The 27,614-nt window shown below is 40.8% G+C and overlaps 2 protein-coding genes across 3 annotated transcripts; one reads left to right on the top strand and one right to left on the bottom strand.

Moving 5' to 3' along the window:
* The first annotated feature begins 1,934 nt into the window (after positions 1-1,934).
* On the top strand, positions 1,935-14,617 carry sult1st6 (sulfotransferase family 1, cytosolic sulfotransferase 6). The gene is made up of 7 exons (XM_006805700.3): positions 1,935-2,730; positions 3,370-3,498; positions 6,486-6,583; positions 6,805-6,931; positions 11,112-11,206; positions 12,532-12,712; positions 13,749-14,617. The coding sequence occupies exons 1-7, from the start codon at positions 2,544-2,546 to the stop codon at positions 13,859-13,861; spliced, it is 930 nt and encodes a 309-aa protein (XP_006805763.1). The 5' UTR covers positions 1,935-2,543; the 3' UTR covers positions 13,862-14,617.
* On the bottom strand, positions 14,099-26,136 carry atp2a1l (ATPase sarcoplasmic/endoplasmic reticulum Ca2+ transporting 1, like). Of its 2 annotated transcripts, XM_006805702.3 has the most exons (24): positions 25,869-26,136; positions 24,899-24,916; positions 24,507-24,589; positions 23,249-23,353; positions 22,294-22,432; positions 21,369-21,449; positions 21,194-21,279; positions 20,799-21,096; positions 20,545-20,711; positions 20,362-20,450; positions 20,164-20,266; positions 19,938-20,069; positions 19,681-19,797; positions 18,830-19,048; positions 18,631-18,742; positions 18,247-18,470; positions 17,910-18,130; positions 17,615-17,817; positions 17,440-17,525; positions 17,224-17,357; positions 16,991-17,108; positions 16,763-16,880; positions 16,438-16,483; positions 14,099-14,763 (listed from the first exon to the last, which is right to left on the bottom strand). In XM_006805702.3, the coding sequence occupies exons 1-23, from the start codon at positions 25,984-25,986 to the stop codon at positions 16,479-16,481; spliced, it is 2,976 nt and encodes a 991-aa protein (XP_006805765.1). In that variant the 5' UTR covers positions 25,987-26,136; the 3' UTR covers positions 14,099-14,763; positions 16,438-16,478. The 2 variants fall into 2 exon arrangements, with proteins under 2 accessions (XP_006805765.1, XP_006805764.1); XM_006805701.3 differs by lacking the exon at positions 16,438-16,483.
* Positions 26,137-27,614: the final 1,478 nt, after the last annotated feature.

Here is a 27,614-nt window from a genome sequence, read left to right on the forward strand (position 1 = left end):
AATAAATGCTTCAGATAAGGTGCTAAAAGCATGCTCCACGGTCACAGCACTGAGTTCATGCCAGCTATAAAGTCTTTGTATAAAACCTGTTTGTGCTTGGCTCTATTTTTCATGTTAACTGAAAATATTTAGTACAATTGACTGAAGAAATTCTTAAAACTAGAAACAAGTTCTCTTTATTTTTCATGACTAGAGATTCCACTGTCTCCAGGAGCCAGAAACACAACCAAATTCAGTGTGCAGCATCTGTCAGATCTGAGTCAGCTTATTAAGACTTGCTGCTGTTAATAATTTAGGCAGAATCTGGGCTACTGAGCAGTCAAAGGACAAAACCTGCTTATCTTACCTGGTAAAAGAATTTAACTGATCAGACAGTTATCAAGGCAAGGGGACATTCAGCCTCCCAACTAAAAAAAGAAACAGAGCAATAACAACAACATTGTCCTGGGGCTGGATCTGTGACCCAGCATTTTGAGTTATTTTGCATTTTTTGATTACTTATGAGATAATGTTAAGTTCTAGGGTTATTATTAGTTTGTCTTAGTTTAGGTTTAGTCTAGTTCATGTTATCATCCACTTCTCCTTGTATATGTGTCTTTTTCTGTTTGTCATGTGTTATAACTTGCACATTACTTTTCTCAGTTTATATATACACTAACTTATTGGAAGTTACATGTCAATTTTTTAATGCGCAGGTACAATACACAATCTGCACTTTTCTAATTATTCTAAATATTCTTAACTATTTAAACATCTTTCAGTATCCTGCTCTGTTTGCACACTACAACCTGGGTTTGCCACTTATATGCACTCTATTTTTAATAACTGTACAGTCCTCTGCTTTGGTAACTATTGTCCATGATATAAATATGTAAAAATTGTGTTTCTGTTCTGTGTGCTGTTCTGTTTGTATATGTGTGTTTTTGCTGCTGATACAACCAAATTTCCCCTTGTGGGACAATGAAAGGATTATTCTATTCTATCTATTCTATTCTTCTATCTCCTTGTCTGTGTACTTTCCCCACATGTCTTTCTCCTCGGTGTTGCTCTATCACTCTCGCTCGTTCTCTCTGTCTCTTGTTTCAAGCTTGCGTGTCCCAGTTCATGTCTGTACACGTTTCCTCTTTTATTTTGAAAGTCTTGTTTCCATGTTCAGTGTGTTTAGTTTGCTTCCCCTGTGGCGTCACGTTAATTTGTGGAACTAATTTAAGGAACTGTAACTTATCTGATGTTTCCTCCATGTATAGACAGACACTAGAACTTGTAATATAAATATGATGGAAAGGAATTGTTAGGAAGCCGTGCACTTCAGGGTGCTTTAAAGTTACAAATTTCTCAACTTTCCCAGACAGTTTTTATAAAAACATTCTTGAACTCCACTGAGACAGCTCAACCTATTTACAGTCAAAATATTGTTTCTATCGCTGGCAGGATATTAACTCTGGAAATCCTGGAAGTCTAAAGTCTATAAAGTCTGTAAAGTCTAAACACTTTCATCTGGCTGAATAGATAACCTATGAAGTCCATATAAATCTCCAGCAGCATGCCTAGACGAGAACATTTTTCTTCTTGTAAGACAATACAATATGAAATGAGACCCCTGCCATCCACTCTTTTACTGGAATTAGGTCAACATTTTGTTTACTTTGAAGGATCAAAGTCCAAATGTGCTTTTGTAAACATTGGCCACTAATTTTCAGATTGTGATTAAAAAGTGGTTGTTTTTTGAAATTGTGATTAAAAAGTGTGAATCAATCAACACGACTATGTTAAAAGACCAAGAAACGCAAGCGGTCAGAGTGTTTTACACAGAGTTACACATTTAACTGTGAAGTTAAATGTTTAAATCCATTTCATTTGTACTCTCCACATGTAAGTCCACCTCTCTGTGGGTTGCAGGATTTTTTGAGACCCTCCCTTTTTCCTTCCTCAGATTACAGAGGAAGCAGTCAAGACAGTATTGTGAGGAAAAGTGGAATTCATACGTAACTAGGAACGTTACATAAGGGCACTTTAGTGTAGGTCTGCTGGTGCAAGTTCCAGTGATCGCAGACTGATAAGAACCTGGGTACAAGCACTCAGGGAGCCAGCTTACAAAGATAGAAAGAGGGGCAAAAAGAAACACGTTTTAAAGTGACTGAGGCACTCAGACTTCAGCTGGGAGTTCATTGTTTCTGAGAGGCCACTGAGAGACTCCTGCTCCCGCATTCAGATCTGGGAGGCGACTTACACTGCAGACCTCGAGAAATCAAGAGGAAACAAGGCAGCGCTGCTGTTGGCCGGAATCATGCAAGGAGGAGATAATGACAGTTTAACAAGGAAGTAAACACGCTGACTGTGGGACTGACAATCAGAAAGAACGGGACCATTAGAAGCTGGGATTTATGTGGCTCACCGGCAAATCAGCAGTGAGTGTTTGACACAGACAGCTGAAGGCAGGACCTCGGGAGTTTATTGAAGTTTTTTTTTTTCTTCAATTTAAAAAAGGCAGATTTTAGCTCTTGGTTCTTGATTTCCTTGAGGCACTTTTGGCAGTGTAAAAAATGTCAGAGGAGAAAGACATGACCTATAGCGAGGCCATTCAGAAGGCCAGCTCCACCATCACACGCTTCCCTCTCATCCCAGTCAGAGGAGTGCCTCTCATGAACTACATCGCCAACAACTGGGACAACATCTGGGCTTTTCGTCCCGATCCATCGGACCTCCTCATCGCCACCTACCCCAAAGCAGGTACTCAGAAACAGTGTTAGACACAAAGTACTGATCTCAAGCAGCTTTATTTGCGTGCTTACATTTCTAACACTTTACACTTCCACTCATGGGTATGGAGAAAAATACTGTGCTTTTTCCTTATCTGTTGCAAATTCAGATGTTACATGAAAATATGATTGTATGCAGGACTGCACTGCCAAAACAGCATAGAAAATGAAGCACACTTTCCCTTTTCTCTTTAATGCAGGACTTTAACTTGTGAGGAAATATTTTTCCATTGTGGCGTTAATGCTTTTTTCTTCTTCCATTACTTGATTGTTAAGTAGTTTTTCCACTAAGTCTACCAAAACATTGTGTGTGTGTGTAACTGCTTAAACAAGCAGGCAATAAAGGAAAACACCAGTAACTCTAGACTAATCCTGTAATTACGCCTTCATGAAGTGTGAGAGTTATAATTTAACCAAACAAACAACAAAGACAGACTACTTTTCCTGCCCTTCAGTCTCTGGACTAATTTTTTAGACTGTGGAATCTGCTGTAATGTGGCACCACTAAGTAGCCGGTGTCAAAAAAGACATGTTTGTTGGACAGTTGTTAATGTTTTTACTCAATGTGGTGAGATTTAGCAGTACACCGTTTGATGTCTCTGTCTCATAGGGACTACATGGACCCAGGAAATTGTTGACCTGCTCCTTCACAATGGAGATGCTGAGGCCTGCAAACGAGCCCCCACACCTGTCCGCAGTCCATTCCTAGAGATCTTCTCCCCACCTCCCATCCCTTCAGGTGTGTGTTTTGTCTATGTTTTTATTCTCTACTGTGACTCAGCAGATTTAACATGTAATTGTAGCATGTCAGAACGCACAAAAACAAGTCAAGGAGGAATGTTTCTGTAATGAATCGTTTTTTTCCCACGCCAATCAGAGTCAATGAGTTCTCAACCCATAAGCATATCCTTCTAAAGAAAAGACTTGAACTGGAGTTCTGTAGGCGATCAACAAAAGTTACTGTAGTTGGGTCATTTCAGTGAACGCAGCTGTGCTTTTCCAACACAGATTAGCCATATTTGTGTTTGACTAAACTTTAATACCAGCCAGTTGAAGTTTTACAATGAAGCCAACTTTCAAGCATGTCACGGTGACCTAACAGGCAGGTTTATAACAATAAGTCACAGACAGATCTATAAAAAAGCTGTAGTGTTTTGCTGCCGGGTTTTGGCACAACTGTCAGTGTTACTACTGTCTAAGGAAATTTTAAATGTACTGCGGTGCTAGACTTACCACTATATCCAAACCATTAGATACAAGAAAGAAAATAATGAACTTTACCCTGCCACCCTTTCTCTCCCCTGGACTGTTGACTCAAGAAAACATGCCTGTTTCATCAGGCTCTAATCACTTCAGGTGTTCTTACCTTGATTATCCAGACTTGGTCCCCTACTGTGTTTCTTATTTTTGTCAGGTACATTTTTATATTGTATTTATCCATTTTCAGTAAAAAAGTAAAAACAGGACTTAAATATTTACTAAAGTTTTTTCTTCTTCTTTGAATTCATGCTGCGCTTACGCGGTCCTTCAGTCTTAGCTTGTTGCTAACTAAACTAACAAACGGGCTGCTGATTAGCGTGTTACTAACTTTAGCTAACCCTAGCCCTAGTACCTTGGGTTCAATATCGACACATGCACATATGGCAAAATAACCAGTTTCTCTCATTACATTTCAAACAGGACAGTGGTAACAACAGCAGGCTACGGACAATGTTAAGTTTTACATTTTAAATAGGCTATATACATTTCAATGAAATCAACAGGGCAGTCAAATATCGCTAATTTTACTACAGAGCAAACATCGTTGGAAAACATGTTTTCAACTAGGGCTGCCACAAACGATTACTTTGATAGTCGACTAGTCACCGATTATTTTTGCAATTAGTCGACTAATCAGATCATGCATCCATTGGATGTACAGCGTACAGCTTATTGCACCAGCATGCATCTGCTCTCATATAACTATCATTAGCTTACAGCTTTAAGTGTTTAAGGTATGTGCCAACTAAAAATAAAGACAAGATGATAGTTTATTAAATTTGAATGAAATTTGCAGATTGTTTCAGTGAAGTTTAATAAACTCATTGTTATCTAAAATATAACGGGACACCGGAGTATGTGCTCGAGCATCTCACACTTCTGATAATCAGTTGTCTGCTTGACGTTTATTCAGCTGTGTAAAAACTATAACTTTAATCTCAGCCTAACCGATTTACTCAGGAACAAATAAAATACTAAAAAAAAAGCCAAACAATAACATTTTTAAGTTATCTAAGTGACTTATATATGTTTAACCTGAGTAGCGAAAGACTGCAGTGGGTTTGAAAATGATTTGCCGGAGTCCGGTGTTCTCACGGGCTCTAGTGAGCCTTGCCCTCGGCTAGCTATCAAGCTAGTGGGTAACAGACGTCTCAGAAAACGTAGGAGCGCTTTTGGAAATATGTGGTGTCTTGATAAACTGAGCAGATATTTGAGGTTTACACAGCTACATTCTCGCCTGAAAATATGCTAAACGTTTATTTTGTGACCCAGAAAGAATAATAAGAGTAATATTAAAACTAACTAGCTGCCGCCATTGTTGGAAACTGAGCTGGGCTGCGCTATGAATTCTGGGACACAGCTCCTTCTTCTTCTTCGGGGTTTAACGGCAGCTGACATCCTTGTACATGCGGTGCTGCCATCTTCTGTTTCAGTCCGTTATTACACTCTTAAATTCTACTACTTGTTCCTGCGTCTTTTGTGATCTTACAAAGCAGTCGTCCATGATTTTGATAGTCGACGTAATCGTTACTAGTCGACTAATCGTGGCAGCCCTATTTTCAACACAGCAGGTTACCTGGTGTAATGTTTTTCAGTTAAAAAGAAACATGGTCTGACTCCTACCTAACTATATAAAGAGTAACTGAAAGTTAAATGCAGCCAATATGTCCTGTTTTAAGCCAGGCACTTCCACCTCCACTCTGCTGCCTCTCAGCCACCATTGCTCTGGCAGCAACGGCGCTAGAGCGAGTAGGCGAGAGCCGAGCTGGAACAAACCATTTTGGGAGGGGGGAGGGGTTATCTGTACTTTTGTTGTTAAAATGTTCCATCTCAATTAAGTACTGTATGCTTTTTATACTTTTAGTAGTGTGTCCCACAAACAGCAAATATTTTCAAAAAAAAGTAAGACATCTTTGGGGGTGCTTTGATTCATTTTGGGGGTGCTGAAGCCTCCAAAACTGGGCTAAAATCGCCCCTGATTCAGGTTGGTTATTCAAAGAACAGATACCTGGAAGGCTACATGTTAATGCAAAAGGTTGTATAACAAAACACTGAGCTAAATGACATTACATCAAAATAGCTGAATGATATCATTCTCTTGTAGTAGGCTACTACAAATGATCTTGCAAATACCTCAGAATAAGGCGAAATTAGTTCACAATATGCTGAGTCATTCAGTCATTTTAGTAGAAATCACAACAACAGTTGCTCTGAGATGGCTGGTTTGGTGCTAAGTAAAATTGAATTGAATTAAATGAATACTGCTGTCACATTTTTTAGGAAATTTGCCTAAAGTTAAATGGCTGTCTCAACTTTTTGTCCTGTTTAATGTTATTTTAACCATGTTAAAAAAAAGTAAATTCAACAATGCTAATAAGCAGTTTCCATTGGTTGGAGTATATGAGAAATCATGGAATACATATGTTAAGTTTTTCCTATGTCCAATTCCCTGGATTTATGTCTCAGGTCTTGATCTTCTGGAAAAAATGGATCCCCCGAGAGTTATCAAGACACATCTTCCGTTTCAGCTGGTGCCTCCTGGATTCTGGGAAAACAAATGCAAGGTGAGACTTGTCTATTAGACTTCAGTGACAGTAGAAATCCCTCATTTTATTGCTTCTTACTAGACAGAAAACTCATGCAGCTTGAAGGTAAAAGGTTCATGATACGGCACGTAAATGAGGTGGGAGGAGGTTACGAATGCCATGCTAGACACAATCTCATCAAATAACATGTTCTCTGTACTGTGAATATCTTTTTGTGTTCCTCCTGATCATGTGGGAAGGCAATCTACGTGGCACGCAATGCCAAAGACAACCTGGTGAGCTACTACTACTTTGATCTTATGAATCAGACCCAGCCTGAGCCAGGGCCCTTTGGTGGCTACATCCACAAGTTTATGCAAGGAGTGCGTAAGTACATTTCCCTCTGTGTCCTCATACCCATTCTAAGCCATCAATAGCCCTATATGTTTACCCACCAAAGCAGCGTCTTTGGTTGCCTGGAGACTTTTGTGAACAAAATATGTGATGGTGGATGGAAACTATGACAACTTGTGTAACTGTCTTTTATGCTTGAGTGTTCATGATAAGATTAGTTGCACCCTGAGTGGCTGTAGCGCGCATATCTTGTGAGGATCTGGATGAAAATGTAAACTTTTTAAATATATATATATAAATAAATGGAATATTTCTTCATCATGACAGCCATAAAAAAGCTGCTTCTTTACTGCAGTAAATGCATTTTTGTTAGCTTTCTGCAGATTTCTTTATTTCTTTTGTGCTTTTTCCCACCCTATTTGCCTTGTTAGGAACATAGTTTGCTTTGTAAGTATGAAACCAATCACACAACTTTATTAAATCTCAATGCATTCATTCCAGAGTGAAAAAAAGACTTCCTTAGAAAAAGACTTTGGTTGCTGTAGGGCCATTAAATGATAACTTTTTGAAATGTCTTTATATTAACAATTGGATATATGTTAACTACCTATAAATGAAGTCACTGGGTTGGGTAATGCAAAGTAAATTATTACCTGACTCCTCTCAGCTTGTTGAGAGAAGAGTGTTTAAATAAATATAAATGGTAAATGGCCTGTATTTGTATAGCGCTTTTACTAGTCCCGCCTAGGGACCCCAAAGCGCTTTACACGTCCAGTCATCCACCCATTCACTCTCGCATTCACAAGGTTCACAAGAACTAAACTGATTTCTATCAGTTTAGTTCTGATAGAAATCAAAATCTTGGTGACATATAACCAGTTTGGCTGCTTTGCTGCTGATTCGACTGGAACATATTAAAGCATCTGTGCCAGTTTGGTGAAGATTAGGGAACAAAAAGGTGGCCTTTCATAAAACACAATATGGTGGAAATGTACATAATATGTTTCGTTGGGCTTGATTTATTTAACAAATTTAATGGTCCATCAGTTAATCAGATTCAAAGATAGATCCTTTGTTAATGCGCCCCAGGGCAGCTGTGGCTACAATGTAGCTTGCCATTGCCAGTGTGTAAATGTGTGTGTGAATGACTGAATGTAGTGTAAAGCGCTTTGGGGTCCTTAGGGACTGAGTAAAGCGCTATACAAATACAGGCCATTTACTATTTGTTAATTGTTTGCAGGAAATTACATTGCCATGGCAGCTTAAACACTGACATAAACAATAGTAATTCCTAAAAAAGTTAATAATTTATAAATAAATAAAACACCCAACTAACATGCAAATATGCAAACATTTGGGAAAACTCATATTTTTAGTACTGTGCATTAAATGGGCTTACAGCAGCTGATATGAAGGACCTCCTGAGGAGCTCAGACTGCACTTTGGTTCAGTCAGTCTTTGACTGATTTGCTACTTTTGATAACCTCCAGGGATTGGAGTGGGTGTGCAGGTTTATCAGGTAAAATCAGATCTAAAATCTGGCAAAGTTCAAACATTACATGCATAAACTCATATTCCACCTTGGCTCACTGGTTGCGCTCGACTGCTCAAGGCACAAACATGAAACTTGTTCATAAGAATCAGAGGCTTGTCGGTTTGCCAGGAACTGCAAACATGTACCGTTCATGCAAATGTATACTGATGTGTAAATACACAGCTAACAACTTTTGACCCAAACCTTATTTCTTTATGCTTTGCTTTCAAGGAGCCCTTTAACTTTAAGTGGTCTTGAGCAATAGTTCTTCAGGTTTTCTGAAGGTCTTTCAAAGTTTTCCACTGGCTGCTTTTTCAGTCATTTTAAGTCACAGTACCTCACTATTTTTAAAAGAATATTTTGTTTATTTTGTAAAATCACTTAACACTGATTTATTAATTATTCAAGCACAAAAAGGCACCTAATTCAAGGGATGAACCAGTATTGTATCTACTCAAAACGGACAGCTTCACAAAGAACTGTGTTGTCTTCGTAGCGCTTGTTAAAAATAACACAACATCCACTTATGCTTTGTGAGCTGCCGCTCCAAACATTTTATTAACATCCTTATGCCACACCACAGACCAGTCTTCTTTTATGTGCTCCCCCTTTTTTTCATTAATATTTTTCATTAATATTTTTTCTTTTTTTTTAAACACCATCTGAATATAAGATAAAAACAAACCCAGTTCAATAGTTTTACAGATTAAGCCTAACTGGTCTTTTGACCTTACGCTCTGACCTCTGACCTTTTTCCACATTCCCATGGCCATCTAGTAGTTTCAAGTCAGACACTCTGCATGTGACACATCAACATTTTCATCTTCCTCACCACATTGTTCCTCCTGAAATGTCTCTTTAGTCTTCAGTAAGTTGCGACGGTTCCTTCTGAGCACATAACCGTCTTCAGTTCTTACGTCACATGATCTCGGACCTGCTTCCTGAAGAACAATGGCTTTCCTGCTCCATGCAGTCTGATCTTGGATTCTCACTACATCGTCCTTTGCAAGCAATCCAAGTGCTCTTGTTCCCTTGTCGTATTGCTGTTTTTGTTTCCATTTCAGATGCTCTTGCTTTTTTTATAATTTCTTCACTCTGTTTGCTTTCTGCATAGCAAGGCAAAGTTGTGTGTAGCTTACGACTCATCAGCAGTTCTGCAGGGGATAAACCACAGTCAAGAGGAGCAGTCCTGTAGCTCAGCAGGGCTAAATAGGGATCTGATTGACTGTCTGTAGCCTTCTTCAGAAGCTGCTTGATGATATGTACTCCTTTTTCAGCCTTGCCATTTGCCTGTGGATGTTGAGGACTCGATGTGACATGTTTAAAGCCATATTCTCTTGCAAAATTCTGCCATTCTTTGCAATTATAGCAAGGACCATTGTCACTAATGACAGTTTCTAGAAATCTGCTCTGAAACGTCTTACATGTTTCACACTTTCCGATCATGTTCTCAATGTCTATATTAATACCAGGCCGGTACACAGTGTCTCTAGCCCTCCTTTTACACTTTCTATTCCCAGTTGTCCCTCATGTATTCTTTGAAGTATCACTTGTCTCAGACTATGTGGTATCACAATCCTATTGCCTCTCAACAGCAGTCCATTTACCACACTAAGCTCTGATCTAACATGATAATACTTTGAACAGGACCCTTTGGGCCAGTCTCCTTGGATATTTTCCATCACTGTTTGCAGCTCCTTGTCTACAGCCGTCTCCTCACATACTTGTTTTATCTCCATGGAATCACAAAGTAACTCCCTTAGTGCTGATGTTCTCACTGACAAGTTAGGTATGAATTTTCCAACAAAGTTGATCATTCCCTCTCTTATCTTTCGGGCGTGCAGTGGCTGTAAATTGTGTGTTTAGACACTTTGTTACTAGCAGCCTGTCACAAAGAAAACCACTAATTTGTTCCAATTTCTTTAGCTGAATCTGTGATGATTCTCAAAGAGCTATTAGCTGAAACCTTGGCATAAAATATTTTAAAGAATTGGAGGACAAAAGAAGAAGTGGTAGACAGACCATGACAACAGCCTCATTTTTCAACATGACAATGATCTAAAAAAACACTGCAAACGCAGTAAAAGCATACCAGGATAGAAAAAAACACACAATGGGACACTATAAGTCATGGATTGGCCTCCCCAGAGTCTGGACCTTAACATTACTGGAGTAATGTGGGATCATTTTGACAGAAAACCAAACAAAAGGAAGCCGACATCTTTAAATGTCCTTCAAAAAGCAAGAGAAGTATCTTTGAAAACTACTGAAAGAAATTAAGCTGCCCGTATTGTAGAATAAAAGTGGTCATACCAAATATTGATATTAAAGCTAGTCAGAATGACACATCTGTCAATAAGTCACTATGTATTTTTAATTTCCCTAGTATAAAATAAAGAAATGATGAATTATGTAATCATAATGTCATCACTTTGCAATAATTCATCAGCTCTGCAGTTACACAGCTGTAAAGTCATTAAAGGTGGTCAAGTTTGTCAGTCTCTTATCAGCCGACATTTACTAAAATACCTACTGTCATAAATGTTGATGTTAAGCTGTTAATGAAGCTTTACGATAGCCGTAAATATAAACATACACTCAGCATAAACCTGGACTGGAGTTGGAGAAATGTTTTCATCAAAGCTGCTTGAATGAATGGCCTTTGCTCTGCTTCTACAGTGTCATGGGGCTCCTGGTATGATCATGTGAAAGGTTACTGGCTGGAGCGAGAAAAGAGGAATATTCTGTACCTCTTCTACGAGGACATGAAAGAGGTGAGGAGAACACGTGGATTATAACCAAAGCATGTTGCGCAACCTCCTTCAAAGCAAACGTAATAAACGCAGCGCATTCCTTTGATCTAAAATGTAAAGCTGAGATTGAATGATTAGGAAGCCTTTTTATAGATGCAGATTTAGACCAGCTTCATGTATAAAGGAAAAAAAAGAAAAGTAATGCCGACTGTCTGACATACAGCTGAAAAGAAAGAGCAGATTTTTTGTAAACAATGTGACTACCGGCAAATCTCCTATTTCTGAAGATTTAAAAACAAATGTAGCATACTCTTAAAAGTCATTAAGACATTCAATATAAATTAAAAAAATACTTTGAGATATTGTTCAAAGAACTCTATATATGTATTAGTTGCATGACAGAGAAAGTTGGACAGCACAGTCCTGTGGAAAACACCCAGTGATTCAGTTGCTTGTAGAAGCACCTTTGGCATCAATAACCTGAAGTGAAGGTTTTCTGTATGACCCTATCGGTCTCTCACATCGTTATGGAGGACTTTTGGACCCTTCTTACAGCGTTGCTTTAGTTCATTGATGTTTGCAGACCTTTATTTAAACCCAGGTCTTGCCACAGGATTTCAGTTAGTTTGAGGTGTGGACTTTGATTGGGCCATTCCTTACCTTTATTCTTTTCTTTCCCAGCCCTTTTGTTGTAGATTTGCTGCTGTGCTTGTGACCATTGTCCTTTTGCATGATCTAATTTCAGTGAAACTTTACCTATTGGACAGATGGTTTCACATTTAACCGTAGATTACTTAACAGTTGGTATGAGGTGTTTTCTGTTGATATGCTGTATTTGCAAACCATTTATCGAGGTGCTCACACGTCCTGAAGTTCAGTTAATCAAGTGCATTTAATGAGCTGGCTGCTACCAACTGAAGCAGTAAAGGTGCACTTAGTTTTTCACAGGACTGCACAGAATCCCGTGATAAACATCCTTTTTCACATGACCAGTCAATTCATAAATATCAGCGTACTTTATATTGTAAGCTAAATACCCTGAAGTGTTAGAGAGAGAAACCCAACAGGGCAATGATCTGCTGTGAGCAGTTGTCCACAGTGAGGAGGAAGAACTCCCATTTAACAGCTTCTCCCAATTTGATTTCCATTATGTAATCTCTCCTCACCTGTTTGCAGTGTTTTGTTTATCACTTCTTATGATTTTACTTTTTCCGTTACCTTCAGGTATTTGCTGTTTTCAGTCGTAAAGTGGTGACATCTCATCTTGTTTTATCTGTTTGAACATCTGTAATGAATTTTAAAAATTAATAACCTCCGCACATACTCTGTCACATTTATTTTCCCAGAATCCTCGGCGTGAAGTGGAGCGCATCATGAAGTACCTGGACTTGTCGGTCTCCAACGAGGTCATCAGCCAAATCGTGGAGCTCACCTCCTTTAAAAACATGAAGGAGAACCCGATGGCCAACTATTCCTGCATCCCATCTCCGGTGTTTGACCAGTCCATCTCTCCTTTCATGAGAAAAGGTGCACTATTAAATTAAAGATATGCAGGAAAGTCAATCTCAGTCGCCAGTGAGTGCCTTACACGTCGTGAACACCTATATTTGTCTCAGACACACAAATATCTTCATGTAATAATGTCACAAGGTTAAATTAACTTGTGAACAGTCTGAGCTCCTCAAAGGCAGCAATTACTGCTCTGCTGCCTGTCCTTCAGTGCAGGGGCACCCCCTAGAGGTCCCTGGATTTTGAGCTCCCGCTTCTATTTTATTTATACATCACAACAACTTAACACTCAAATGAATAAGTCTGTTGGCAGATATTAACGAGAGTCGATTTAAAGTTTTGGAGGATTTTTAGTTCAAACAAGCCATTTGAAGCTGTTTGCCTGGGCTTCTGCAACAATTACATGTTCAGTTTTTTCCCCTCACTTTTAACAAACCAGTCATTAAGCATTTAATCAGCACAATATAATTACATCTATAAACAAAGATACATGTTGGGAGTTTTACCTCTGTACACATCACAGTGGATCCTAACTCAAACAGTCAAGATGTAACTGAAATGCAGACGCCCAGGTTTTTAAAAAAGTACGGCGCTAAATATTACAGCTAGTTATACAGATAACCTCACATTTTCACAGGCTTAAAATGAGTTTAACAAACGTACATAATTTTAAAAGGATTGTTTGATAAGTTCTGAAATTTCATGGCCTCAAGAAACTGCTTGTCAATCAATCATCTAATGACTACATATAAAAATGGCTGAAAAACATCCGGAGCAGTTCAAGCTGCAATTCTGCACTTTTTGATTTAAAATCCACAGTGATACAAAATGTAAACAGTGTTTACACGCATGTTGTATGTTACATGTTATAATTTAATAAATGTATTAGCGGTAAATGAGACACTGTGTGGGCATTACATATGACGGTTTTGGAAAACATTTTTTAAGCGCCTGTCAGTTATTCATCAGTGCAAAAAAACAAAAACAAAACAATGATAGAGGCTTTAGCATATATTTTCAAACTTAACAAAATTGTCTTCCTTTTCATATGCAGGTGAAGTGGGTGACTGGAAAAACCATTTCACAGCTGAGCAATCAAAGCTGTTTGATGAAGACTATGAAAAGCAGATGAAGGACGTCGACATACCGTTCAGGACCCTCATCTAATGGGTCCGGGGGTTTCTGGAATTCGCTGTGCAAACCAAAGACTGATGACCATCGCTGAGCCACGCTTAAACAGCAGAAGCGGAAAAAAAAACCCCGTCATGGGCTAAAAAAACCAAAATAGTAGCTATAAAATTACAATGGTTTGACTCACTGTAACACTGTAATCACTCATCCTCGTGGCGTTTCCAGAGGAGGTCATCTAATTGTACTCCCAATAAAAACATGCTCCACAATAAATTCACAAGTTTTTAATCATCACTTTATTGCAGCTTATCAAGTAAACAATATATAAGACCAAAAGTGTTGTGACTGAGTAGACATGCCCATTTTATGTCACGAGACCTCCAACTGAGTCCGCTGACCGCATGGTGCCTATAGAGAGCGCTGGCGGCTGAAAGCAAGTGTTTTTTCTGCCCATATGAAGTCAATTTAAACAACCCTACACCACACTGTACAGAGCCCAGCTAAAGCAGGGAGGCTGCACAAGACACGAGCAACGAAGACTAGAATCAAAGTAATGAGCTGGAAAGTCAGTCATATGAAAATGGACAGAGGACGCAAAAACACAACAGCTGAGAATATCCAAGGTTAACAAAAAAAAAATAACCACCTTTAATACATACTTTACTTCTTAGAATAAAATCTTAAATATTACTGCTTTATCTGGTTAATCAGGATACTTCCCCTCATTTTAATTCAATCTCCTTCCTTATACAGAGACTATTTTTATTGCAGATTTTAAACAAATTTTATTGTTTGTTTTTTTTCACAAGGTTTTTTTTTCAGTCTTTTTCTTCTCTATGGCTCCCCTCTTTGGCTGTGATCTTTCTCTCTCCTCCGCTTTTTTCTCTTCAGCCCTGAAGATCCTCTTCTTCTACATCTCTATTTAACTTCTGTACCTGCTGCAGAGACCAGAGACACATGATTTGGTAAACAAAGGAAAACTACGTGATTTCTCGTGTGATAAGAAGAATGACACTTTGATAGCATCTCTCAAACTTAAAGTGACAGGGCTTCATAAAATTCAGTTTGTGTACAGCTCAATATGGCATGTAGAGGATCAAACGTCTTCACAAACATAAAAACATATTAAAACTACAAAATACAAGCAATGCATCAGAAATGCATACATATAAACAGACACCTGCGCGCACACACACACACACACACACACACACACACACACATACACAGTGCTTAAAAATTTATAAGACCACCAAGGTAGGGGTGGGTCAGCTGCCCTAAATTAACAGTTTTGTTAGTTTACTAAAATATTTTTAAATATTTCTGGTCTGGTTAATCAGCCTTTATACACAAGCCCTTTAATCAAAATGATATTTTTGATGCTAAAAAAATAAATATTCTTGTCATTCGTGTATTTATAAATTTACTGTTTTACAAAATAATAAAGCACATTATTACTTCAAATGCCAGTTACTTACTGAGGACTTTTACATTGCTGAACAGAAAATTAGCTCCAGTGTTTGATTGTTACCCTCACTTAACTTAACTCCAAATGTAAAAACTTTACAGATTTGTAAAATATTTGTGTTTTCTTAAATTTCTTAAGCACTTTATCCGTAAGCAATACATACAATTAAATTCTGCACAAAATTCTGTCAAATATAAACAGAGAAATATGAAAACAAACAAACTTTGACACGACAGAAGCAGAAGGCCAACATGATACTGACAAAGACAAAATGGACATGCTCTATATTTACCAGACCACTAAATGTGGCTGAGCTCGCTCGTAGGCTGTATAGCGATCTATTATTTAGTGGAAACATTAGCTAAATGTCTCATTAAAAAGGTGTATTTTAAGAACTGCTTGAAATTATTGTTAGACTTGAAGGTAGGTTCCAGAGTTTGAGGGTTTAAACATAAAAAAGCTACATCCCCAATTTGTCTTCATAAGGAGAACAAAGAACTGTTTCACAGTATGACTTTCTTTCAGAAATATAAGCTAGTTTAAGAAGTTTAAGACAATTTAAGCCTCTATTTACAAGGGAGAGCATTTTAAATGTGGGGCTTACTTTATGAAAAAGTCGCTGTTATTATTTATAAGCTTCTTATAAACATGTAATAAATTATTTTATTGCAGCTCTATAGGAAAAAACTACACATAATGCTAACAGTAAAACAGGTTAAGAGTAAAATCTGTTGACAAAGGGAACAATTAATACTCACACAGACCTTTTATCTGCTTACAGCTATATCATAAAGTGTTAAGAAAAAACTTTTGTTTAATGTTTATATAATGATTATAAAAGGTAACCTTGGTGAGATACAAAGTGATCTACTCACCCGCTCACGGTGATCTCATGAAGAAAAAAACAAAAACCAATAAACAGAAACCTCACACAGATCAACACACTCAGGGGTCTCCCCATACAGAAGTCATGATACCCAATGTTTTTCAATTTATTTTTCAATGAATGAGTAGTGAGGAGACCCCGGAGGTCATAGTGAGTCTGATAACAGCTTGAACACATTGAAATAACAACAAATACACAAACAGACAAACAGTCTCTACACAGTGCTAGCTACACACTGCAGTGTGAGCCTTGGAATACCTTGGTTTAGTTACAGGTTAATGGTGATGGGTTGGCTGAATTTAAACTGGAAATGGACAAAAACAAAAGGGTTACGTGAGTTAATGATGAATGGAGAGAAGTGAAATTAGGCAGATTAAAAACACAGAATCAAGCCTGATTGAATTAAAATGAAATTAGATAAAGGCTAGGTTAATTTTACTAAGTTAAAATATTAATAAATACTCTGAAATGATGATGGTAGTAATGCATGAATGATTAAGTAAAACTATTATCTGTTATCTTAGGAACTGGGACAGATCTCTGTTTATTTTTGTTCTTGTGGATTTATAAAAGTGCTGCTTACCTTCAACGTAGTTGCGGGCGACGAACTTCAGCACCTCATCAATGGCAATGACGGGGAAGGAAAGTTTCAGGACCACCATCCACTGCTCCACTGACAGATGGGTCAACTTGAAGATCATCTGGAGAGGAAAAGAATGGAAGTCAGATGAAGCTGAACCCCGTGGAGGAAATCCACATAAACTAGAGCTTCTAAAACAAAAGATATTTTCAAACTGAACTTCTGACTCACAGGGAGAGGGTCAACATAGATGATCATGAAGTGCAGGGACATAGACAGGGTCATGGCAGAGAGCAGCCAGAAGTTGCTCCATGGGGGCATGCGCACCAGAGACTGATTCTCAGACAAGCTTGAAGAGGAAGAAGAAGAAGAGACGTGAGAGCAGAATATATCTGTTGCATGAAGAAACTTCTTTTTTTTTTTTTTACAAGCTACATCCTCCTCTATCACATTCAAAGAAGTACCTGTTAAGAGCATTGCACATCTCAATGGTGACCAGTACAGACAGGGCCATGGTCATGGGAGGAGCAGCCTCAAAGATTTCACATTCCAGGCCTTCAAAGTCCTCGTTCTCATCGTGGCACTGCATGAAGTGTGACTGCACAGATAGGAAGTAAGATCAGTAAATGTCTACATCTGTGTTTAGGGGAAAGCAACAGGAAACAGAGAAAAACACTCACCAACTGATAGTAGGAGACCCCGGGGCCAGTGGGGTCGTAGATGAACCACCAGGCAGCGCCAGCAACGGTGGCAGCACCGACATATCCTGTTAGTGTAGGTGGATCGTGTCAGTGTAGACAACTGTTGTACCTACTTTCAATCAAAATCCATCCAAACTCACCCAGTTCCACTTACCACCAATGGCCATGTATCTGAAGAACAGCCAGCCAGAGATCAGAGGCTCCTTGGGGGAGCGTGGGGGCTTGCCCATGATGTCCAGATCAGGTGGGTTGAAGCCCAGAGCAGTGGCGGGCAGACCATCAGTCACCAAGTTGACCCAGAGCAGCTGGACGGGGATCAGAGCTTCGGGCAGACCCAGAGCAGCGGTAAGGAAGATACTGAAGGAGGGTAATGGGACAGCTGAAGTTAAGCCAGAGACAAAAAGAAAGATGTGTCGCAGTACAGAGTGTGTGTCAAACAGGTCACTCACCAGACGACCTCACCGACGTTGGAGGAGATGAGGTAGCGGATGAACTGCTTCATGTTGTTGTAGATAGCTCTGCCCTCCTCAACAGCAGCCACAATGGAAGAGAAGTTGTCGTCAGCCAGGACCATCTCAGAGGCAGACTTGGCAACGGCAGTGCCAGAGCCCATGGCGATGCCGATCTCGGCCTTCTTCAGGGCAGGGGCATCGTTCACACCATCACCAGTCTGCGGTTGGAGGAGATGAAGTATGCATTAGACAAACCAACCACCAGACAACACTTCAACACAACCTCTGTGTCGGTAACAGGTTTAGTTTGCATCCTGCACCGCTGGGCTCTTACCATGGCAGTGATGTCATCATAACCCTGGAGGAACTCAACGATCTTGGACTTGTGGGACGGCTCCACACGGGCAAAGCAGCAAGCCCTGCGCACAGCCTCGGACTGCTCATGGAGAGGCAGATCATCAAACTCACGTCCGGTGTAGGCCCTGCCGGAGACATCCTCGTCCTCGCCGAAGATGCCAATGCGACGGCAGATAGCGATAGCAGTTCCCTTGTTGTCACCTGACACATGGAGAAGGAGAAAATGAGTGGAAACCTTGTAAAAAGGACAGTTTCCGGAGAATAAAAAAAAACTTTGTATGATTGTGTATTAGCAGAACAGAAAGATCAGGTTTTCTGATGATAAGAATGGTATAATAAAAAAGCTCTCCATGACACTAACCAGTGATCATAATGACACGGATTCCAGCAGCTCCGCACAGCTCAATTGAGCCAGTGACCTCCTTACGAGGGGGATCCAGCATACCCACACAGCCAACAAAGGTCAGGTCCATCTGAGGGGAGAAGGAAACAAATCAATCAAGTTTTTACATGTTATCATGGCTGTATCTCCAGGTTTCAGTTCAGTCAGGATGTCTAACCTCATAATCGGCAAACTTGGTGGAGTCCTCAAGGTTCATCTCCTCCAGCTTCAGTGGGGTGTCACGAGTGGCCAGGGCCAGGCAACGCAGGGTGTCACGGCCAGTACCCCAGTCCCTGATGACAGCCATAATCTTCTCCTTGATGGCGTTGGTCAGAGGCACACGGGTGGTGCCGACACGCACATAGGCGCACCTGTCAATCACACCCTCAGGAGCACCCTAGGTATGAAGCAGGAAGATTGTAAAGGCGGCACAGAGACAAACAATTTCGGCCTGTTCTTTAATATTTATTCCGTCTGCTACAAATTTTTCTTTTTTAAAGGAAAAATGCAAATACCAACAGAATTAATTTTTTAGGAACTTCTACACCAAAAAGCTGAAGATGTCTGCTTTAAGCTACTACATTTCAACTAAATCATTTTAACAGAGTGCAACTTGTAGTAGAACAAAAATGACTTATGAAAGATATGAATGACTTTAAATCCAGAATTTTATTACATTTATCATCTTTAGTTGTATGTTGCGTGTTAACAGGCCAGCTTAGCTTTGTTGTAAAAACAGACATCGCAAGCAGGGAGTGAATCTACTAACAAACCAGGGGACACTGAATGCTCATAAGATAATTAGATGATTGCTATGTTGCATACAATAAGATCAGAAACGAAAGGTTTGAGACCAGAACGTCATGAGAAAAGCGATTAATGGTGATGGATGATGTGCTTTCTCATAGACCTTTACACAACTGGATCAGATGAGTCACCCCCTGCTGGCCATTAGAAAGACTGCAGTTTTCAGAACCCTAGTCCATCTTTTATCCCAAACACTGTGACAACAGGTAAGAGTGAACTGACCTTAACAAACATCTTGGGACCACCTTCACCTTTACCAGGAGTGCAGTAAACAGACATGGACTTCCTGTCACGGGAGAACTCCAGAGTGAAGTTCTTCTTCATGAGCTGCTTGATCACCTATTGATCGATATATATGTTTTTACTATAAAGCAGTAAAAACTCTCAAACGTAACTTCAGCTTACTACAATGGTTTTCATCAGCGAACGGCAAACGTAAATCGCCTTCATTGCTCCACAAATGAAACGAGCTGACTTACTGAGCAGCATGCGTTGGCTCTCTCAATTCTGGACAGGTTCTTCACGTTTGAGTTGAACACGTTCATCTTCTCAACCAGGCAGCACAGGGCGGTCTCAGTAGCCTCACCGACCTTCTCATAGATCTTCTTGGACTACAGAAAACAAGAAATGAAGGAGAGAATTACTTTCTCTGCAGGTAGTAAAGTCGAATTGTGGCAAATAAAAAGTGTGGCTTTCCGATTTTACCTCGTTGTAGTCCAGAGAGGAGTCGTTGCACAGGGCGCAGATGGTAGCCAGCTCAACAAGACCGTCGTGTGAGCTGCAGTTGACCTTGGCACCACCCTGGGAACTGATAGGAGGAAATTGCAAACAAATTAGAGCTGGTTTTTCTGAGTTTGATTGGCTACACTGAACGACGATACATGGCAATAAAAGCCAACTTACACCTCGCCCTCTGGGGTATACTTGGAGCCAGAGATATCAAAGGCATCGAGGTCAACGTGGTCCCCATCAACAGTCTTGACAATAAACATCTGCAGGGGAGGAAACAAAGACAGTTTTTGCACATGAAGGAGAGTTCATGAAAGCTGTCTAAAGTACACTTTTCTTCATTGGTTAAAAACCCACCTTGGTCACACACATCTGGTTGGTGGTGAGGGTGCCAGTTTTGTCGGAGCAAATGACGGAGGTGCAGCCCAGGGTCTCCACAGAGGGCAGGCTTCTGACAATGGCATTCTTCTTGGCCATACGGCGAGTACCAAGGGCCAGACAGGTGGTAATGACAGCGGGCAGACCTGAGGGACATTAGTGAAAAACTGAGTGTGACAAACAAGCAGTGGAGTGGGAACATGTTGTTCTTTCACTGTCTTTTCTGTCCTCACCTTCAGGGATGGCAGCGACAGCCAGAGCAACAGCGATCTTGAAGTAGTAGACAGCACCACGGATCCATGAGCCTCCATGGACGGGGTCATTGAAGTGGCCGATGTTGATGGCCCAGACAGCAACGCAGATCAGGGAGATGACCTTGGACAGCTGCTCGCCAAACTCGTCCAGCTTGGCCTGCAGAGGAGTCTTCTCCTGCTCGGTGGCAGCCATCTGGTCACGGATCTTGCCAATCTCAGTGGAGACTCCAGTGGCGACAGCCACACCAATGGCCTTGCCGGCAGCAATGTTGGTACCCTACAGAGGAAAAGCGAGGAAGAGAAACCAGGTAAGGCTAAGGAAATGAAAGGACAGGTGAGAGAAATAATTATTCATAGTAACAGGATATACTGACAGAGAAAAGCATGTTCTTCTTGTCCTGGTTGACAGCTCTGAGGTCAGGAACAGGGTCAGTGTGCTTGATCACACTGACAGACTCACCTGAGAGTGAAATCAGAGAATTAACTCAAAACTGCCAACGGAGAAAGGACAGAAAAGGATGTAGTGCATGATTTTCTTAAGAAGCTTACCAGTCAGGATGGACTGGTCAACACGCAGGGTGGTGGACTTAATAGAAACAATCCTGATGTCAGCGGGGACTTTGTCACCAACTGTGCAAAGAAGAGAAGTTATCATTAACATTTAGTGAACTGTTAGAGAACACATAAATAACTTTCTTACTGACATTAGAAAGAAGTTAAAAACAACCATGGGGACTGTGTGTGAAAAACGTTTCCTACTTAATTATGTTGGCACCTCCATAACATCCAAATGACTGCAATAGTGCCAAATAGTTCAATTCATGTCACTCATTTATTAAAACTGAATTCAATCAAAGTGAAATATAATACTACCACCGCTAATACTATGAATAGCTCCTAAAATAGGCACCGAATGCTCAGACAACTTGCTAAATTTCTATACTTAATCCACGGATTTCATAATAGTGCAGAACTCTAAATGACACATGCTTTGACCAATCAGAGTGAAGCACACGTGGTGAGGGGGGGCAGGGCAGCCAGCTAGAGTGGCAACAGGTGTGCACTGACAAATGAACAGGAGTGGCAACGGCAGCGAGGGAAGAGGCAGTGCGGCAGGTGCTCGTGGGGGTATTTATACTCATAATTTTGTTTTCCTACAGTCAGCATGTTTTCGCTGCGGCGTTACTCTGTCGTGCTTCATTCACGCTGCCTTAAAAAGACACAAGGCTCTGACATCAGCCTTCCTCGGGCACATCTATCCTGAACTTGTGTCTGCCTTTCACTCCCTGAATAGAAATGCAAGGAACTCTGTGGAAGCATCTTCACAGCTTCACTGTAATTAGACGTCGAAGAGTATTTGATACAACAGGTTGTGAGTATTCCCCGGTTGAAAATATATACCGAGCCCCCCGACAGACCGTTTAAAAAAAAAAAAAAACACAGACTCCCCATGTGGAACCTCGACATCTCTTACCAGACACTTCCACAATGTCTCCAGGGACGATTTCCCTGGCCTTGATCCTCTGCACACTCTTTCTGTCAGAGCGGTAAACTTTGCCCATCTCGGGCTCGTACTCCTTGAGAGCCTCGATGGCGCTTTCAGCATTACGCTCCTGCGGCAAACAGACACAAACTCTCATTAAGAAGAGAAGAAAACGGGATCTGCTTAAAAACTGCAGACAAATAAAAGTAAAATCTTTGTATCAAAGGATACAGAGACACCACACGGATGTCCACATGTGTGTTCATCCTCGTTTGAATGTAAACTATACTAATTTTGTCCTTGGTCTGGCACTGGGCATGTCCTCTAAGAGGCTTTGAGTTATTACCCACAGCAATTACACCCGTTACTGATGTCACATGAGTAGGTCACATCTGTTATCTGAAGTGGTCTGGTCCATATTAGGTTTCAGGAGAATTTTTATGGTGGGTTTTCTTTTTAGAGATGTTTTTTTAATTCAGTGTGGAAAGTAGTGCAAGAAAATAAACTCATTTAGGGAAATGTGATCTGGGATGATCTTTGATTAGCGGGTTGCTAATGTCAGTTCTTTAGATGCGGAAAACAGAAGGGAAGCAGCTGATTTCAACACTTGGCATGAACACGATGACAGCAATGTTCCCCCACTGAGTGATGCCTGACAGCAGTGCCACACACTTATTGGCATGTATGAAGAAGAGCATGACTAAATGTCTGCAGTCAAAACAACGCCAGATATAACGCGTTAAATATTTTAAAAAGTCATAATATTATATAAATGTTTTCATGCTTGCACATAAGATCGAGTGAGCGCTGATGTACATTTCAGATTTAAGAGTTTGAAAATGCGAATTGAGAAACCAACTCTGATGACAGAAAGTACACAGGTTCCAGTTACTGCCAGTGTAATGGATACCGCTTATTGCTCAACGACCTGGGCCTCATTACTAACCTGCCACACGCCAACAACGGCGTTAGCGATGAGGATAAGAAGGATGACGAAGGGCTCCACGAAGGCAGTAACGGTCTCCTCACCTTCCTCGAACCAGGCCAGCACCTGTGGTGAGAGCATGGTTAGTGCGGTGGAGACCACAGTGACAGTGGGCTATCCTGCTCCTGAGAACCAGCGGGCCGATATCTCTTAACAACAAAATGCTTTTCATTTATTTTTCTTTTAAGCTGAACTAAAAACCTCTAACAAGTATATAAGCTTGTACAAATGTGTTAGTGGTTGTAGAGATTGCCATAAAGGGGGGTAGGTACTTATGGGACTTTTTATATTTGTATGAATTCAGTGTTTTTATCTATATAAGTTGCATGATTAAAAAAAACCATGTAAACAATTTTAAAAAAAGACAGAAAAGAAATGCACAATATTTTTAAATATATACCTACACAGACATTTTTTAGACCTTTTCATCATTTACATTTAGTCATATTTTGGTCTTTTCTTTTCCTGTACTGAGGCTTTTATTTTGATAATAGCTGTGTAAAACTCTTAATATGATTTCAGATTAATCTCAGTGTCCTAATAGCTCTTCACTCCTTCTGACTTAAAGTGTCTTTCTAAGGAGGCCCTTCGTTCCTTCTTCAGGCCTGACCTTTCCCGAAGGATTCAGTTTCTCTCCTCAGCTTGGGGCTTTCTTAAAATAAACCCTTACCCCTCTGCCCCCCTATACTTCCTCGAGCCCCCCCATCTCTCACTGGCTCCTCAATATTCGCCTTCTAAGGCCATCATGACAGCTGCCCGAAAGGGTGATGCTGGCCATAGCAATTAATACACCTCCTAGTAGACTTCGCAATTGGTCTCCCTCTTCTCAAGTTGTCGTCCTCAAAAATACATAGAGGGGCGGAGGGGATGGGAAGCTGTCTTGACAAAGTGGCCATAAAGTAGCGCAAGTAACTGCAGCATGCTTGCTTTAGTGGACTGGTTTGTGTGATGGACTAAACTAAATGCAATCACCTTTTAAGTTGACTCTTAAGAATGTGTGAGGGGCCAGAGATTACATCTAAACATGTGAAATGATTAGCTGGATGTTATCTTAAACCTGAAGAATGTATTCTTGTTAGTAGTGCTATTAAACTTGGAACCTGTCCACAAGTGTTAGTGCCTTGCTTCATTTGTTGCTGCTGCTATTATGTCTACTACAAATACTCCTCCTGTCACTTAAGCTTAAAATGCACATGACAGGAATAGCTTGTTTACTTACAAAGGAGATGCAGGCGGCCAGAAGCAGGATCCTGACAAGCAAGTCCTCAAACTGCTCAATGACCAGCTCCCAGATGCTCTTACCTGCAGGACAAGGACACAATCAGTGGATAATAATCACCTCATTAAGCGTGCATTAGAGTGTATTTGTGTGGTTTAAGTTTGCACACTATGGTATGGATTTGTGATTGACCAACAATCTTCAGTGGCAAGTGGGATGCAATTATCTTGTGGTGATTAAATTACACAATCAAAATGCTGCCTGCTTGTTTTGACTGAAGACCTTTTGAGGTCAGTGAAGTCACGCCAGTCATTCTCTCTGGGTGATATCAGGTGTCTGGAAGCTCTTGTTCACATTTAAACATGCAGTAAATGTGTTGAAGGAACACTTACCCTCCTCAGCGGGCAGCTCTGGAGTTGGACACCAAAGTGAAGGAGGTGGAGACAGAAAGAGAGCGGGGTGAAAAGACAGTCAGTTAAAGTGTCTCACGATCGTTATTAAACATTATTAAACATTATCAGCAACATTATGATGGAATTACACAATAAATGTGCCCTCTAGTTTATAAAAACATCCACCTTTTCAAAAATCCTCTGCGTGCTTCCCATTTAATAACTTAAGCTCTACAACTCAGTGGCTTAATTAAAAACACATTGTGTTGCTTAATTATTTCAGGAGGACCCAGCCTACTTTGATTTCCAGTCAAAGCCTGTAAAACCTCTGTGAAAGTGCTCGACTGTTTTCACAAAAAAATTCAATTAATAAAAATGTAATGACTGCTTACTAAGTGTTGTAAAGCAACGTCACAGTGAGTGCAGGAATATGACTGCTAAAATAACTGTAATACATTATTAAGCAACTCTTGCCATGGAATTTGCCTTCCATGTAGTTATTGATTAGCAATCATATTCCCGATCACTTAGTCGTAAGCCGTCTGAGGACCTCCCCATTTGATCCGGCCTAAAATTATCCACACCTCTTGCTATTGCCCACACCATATATCACCCAGGAAGCTTCCTGAGCCATCACCTGTCTCTCTCGCTCTCCAGTCATCTTCTTTGGCTATCTTTAAATAGCTCTTCAAAGCCCTCAAAGTCTCTGCTTCTCAATGTCTCTGCATTTTTATCAGCTGCTGCGACTGCACTCTAAAAAAGCTTTAACCCAGCCCTGCTAACTACAAGCAAGGCATGAAACTCCACTGGTGTTGACTAAGGAAGACTTCCAGAACTTATCTTAGCAAAAGCTGTGGTGCTTTGTGGAATATTCTGAATGCAAACACTGAGATGTTTCATTGACAGTTAGTACATGGGGTTTTCTTCCTTCAGTAGGCTTCCCACCCATCCCCAATGCCCGAACTCTCACCATTGAAGCCGTATTTGTCCAGGTTCTTCTTGAACTGGTCAGGAGTGAGACCAGTGTTCTCGTTCACCGAGAAGTAGCCCAGGCATTCTACCGGGGTCTTCGCGTGTGCGTTCTCCATCTTCTCTGGATAGACAAGGGATTGGCCGACTAACCGTGTCTAGCCGCGCTCTTTGACTTCTTTGTTGTTCTCTGCTGTTTTCACCCTTGGTCCACCACCCTCACCTAGACGTGTGGCACCCTCCAATTCAGGAGTGCTGGACTGACAGAAAGAGCGAATAAGTGCATGCATGTTCAGGGATTTATATGACTACAAGGCCTGTGATTGGTGGGGACCCGGTTATTACACGCCTCCAAATTCCAGCGTCTGTGCTCATGGTAAGGGGTGTGAGGGTGGAGCTCGGGGTGGAGCAACGGGGAGGTGAGATGGTGGACTTGGACAGAAACTCAGGAAAAGGCTTGGATCTGGAAAGGAGGCAGTGCAAGAGAGAGAGAGAGAGAGAGACGGTGCAGGGGCTTGCGGGGGAGTGGGGGTGAGGGTGGAGGCGATTTGTACCATGGATGAAAATGAGATCTGTTTTTGGAACATGCATGGTCAGTGGAATAAGACGAAGGGAGAAGGTGAGAGAGCGAGACAGCAGATCATCCAGAGGGGTGCAGGGGAGGGGGGGTGCACATTGAGTGACGGCTCAACTGGTTTTTGCTGAGGAAGGTGGACGAGCCAGAGACACACAGGCTGAGACATTGAAGAAGGGAGATGGTAGACAAATAATTTAGTACAAGAATCATCTTGCATTTCTACCAACAGAATAAAAGTCCGACAAGTCGGCACATTTACACTTCACAGTTCCATCGGGCGAGCTCCGTACACCAGAGCTGCATCATCTGCTGCCACCAACATGTGAACAAGCATGTGAAATAACACAGACACCAAGCCTGATGATCGACCTGGTTGAGTAAGACATGGGAACGATAGTGGAATGAAGAAAGTGAGCGTGTAGTAGAGGAATGGGCGCCGAATGCCAAGAGGACGGCCAGCGTGTCATACTATCCCGCCACAGAGGAGAAGCCCCGGCTGCAGATACAGGAGGATCGAGTTTTATTTTCTTTTTTTATGAGCAATGGTTGGCAGCAGGTTGATATGGCACAGCTTAAGTAGATGTGTGGCTGATGATCCCACCACAACTGTTATTCAGTGAGTCACAATGGCCTCTTGTGGTGGAAGCAGAGCATCAAGTTTATTACAGCTAATATGCTCCTTTTTCCCCCCGCCTCATGGTTGAGGGAGATCAGCTCATACATTTTTAAGCCATAAATCTGCAGGTTAACTGAGGATGTGTATATATTTCTTTTATTATTTGTTTGCCTGCCTCTGAAAACGACACGTCACTACATCTTTATATAATGAAAACCTTTTCCATAAATCTGAGTGTTACGATGTTGAGCACGGATCTATTGATTTACTGTTTGTTATAACAGCAGTAAAGACGCTGCGGGGCGGTGTGGAGTCCTCTGTGGACAGGAATCTGTGCTGCTATTCATAATCAATAAAATAGCAGGTGCTGGAGTGCGAGCAGCAGTAATCATTGCTCAACATGTTTAACGGCTACTGCAGAACTGCTTTAGAGTAAACAAAAATAACCAAAAGATTTTGTTTTGTTTGACATTTTAAAAGATGTTCATGAGTTGTGCATATGATTTCTTTATCGCTATGCAAAGACACAAATTGACTCCTGTATTTGTGCATGC

The sequence above is a fragment of the Neolamprologus brichardi genome, chromosome 8, assembly GCF_056152115.1.
Source record: "Neolamprologus brichardi isolate AB-2024 chromosome 8, ASM5615211v1, whole genome shotgun sequence".
Lineage (NCBI taxonomy): Eukaryota > Metazoa > Chordata > Actinopteri > Cichliformes > Cichlidae > Neolamprologus > Neolamprologus brichardi.

Excerpts from the sequence above, each read along its gene's own strand:
- sult1st6 (XM_006805700.3), top strand. The coding sequence starts at position 2,544 with ATGTCAGAGGAGAAAGACATGACCTATAGCGAGGCCATTCAGAAGGCC. Across the intron at positions 6,584-6,804 it reads TCTGGGAAAACAAATGCAAG|GCAATCTACGTGGCACGCAA; the intron begins GTGAGACTTGTC and ends TCATGTGGGAAG. Across the intron at positions 12,713-13,748 it reads CTCTCCTTTCATGAGAAAAG|GTGAAGTGGGTGACTGGAAA; the intron begins GTGCACTATTAA and ends TTTCATATGCAG.
- atp2a1l (XM_006805701.3), bottom strand. The coding sequence starts at position 25,986 with ATGGAGAACGCACACGCGAAGACCCCGGTAGAATGCCTGGGCTACTTC. Across the intron at positions 21,097-21,193 it reads AGAAGAACATGCTTTTCTCT|GGTACCAACATTGCTGCCGG; the intron begins GTCAGTATATCC and ends TTTCCTCTGTAG. Across the intron at positions 18,131-18,246 it reads ATGATGACATCACTGCCATG|ACTGGTGATGGTGTGAACGA; the intron begins GTAAGAGCCCAG and ends CTCCAACCGCAG.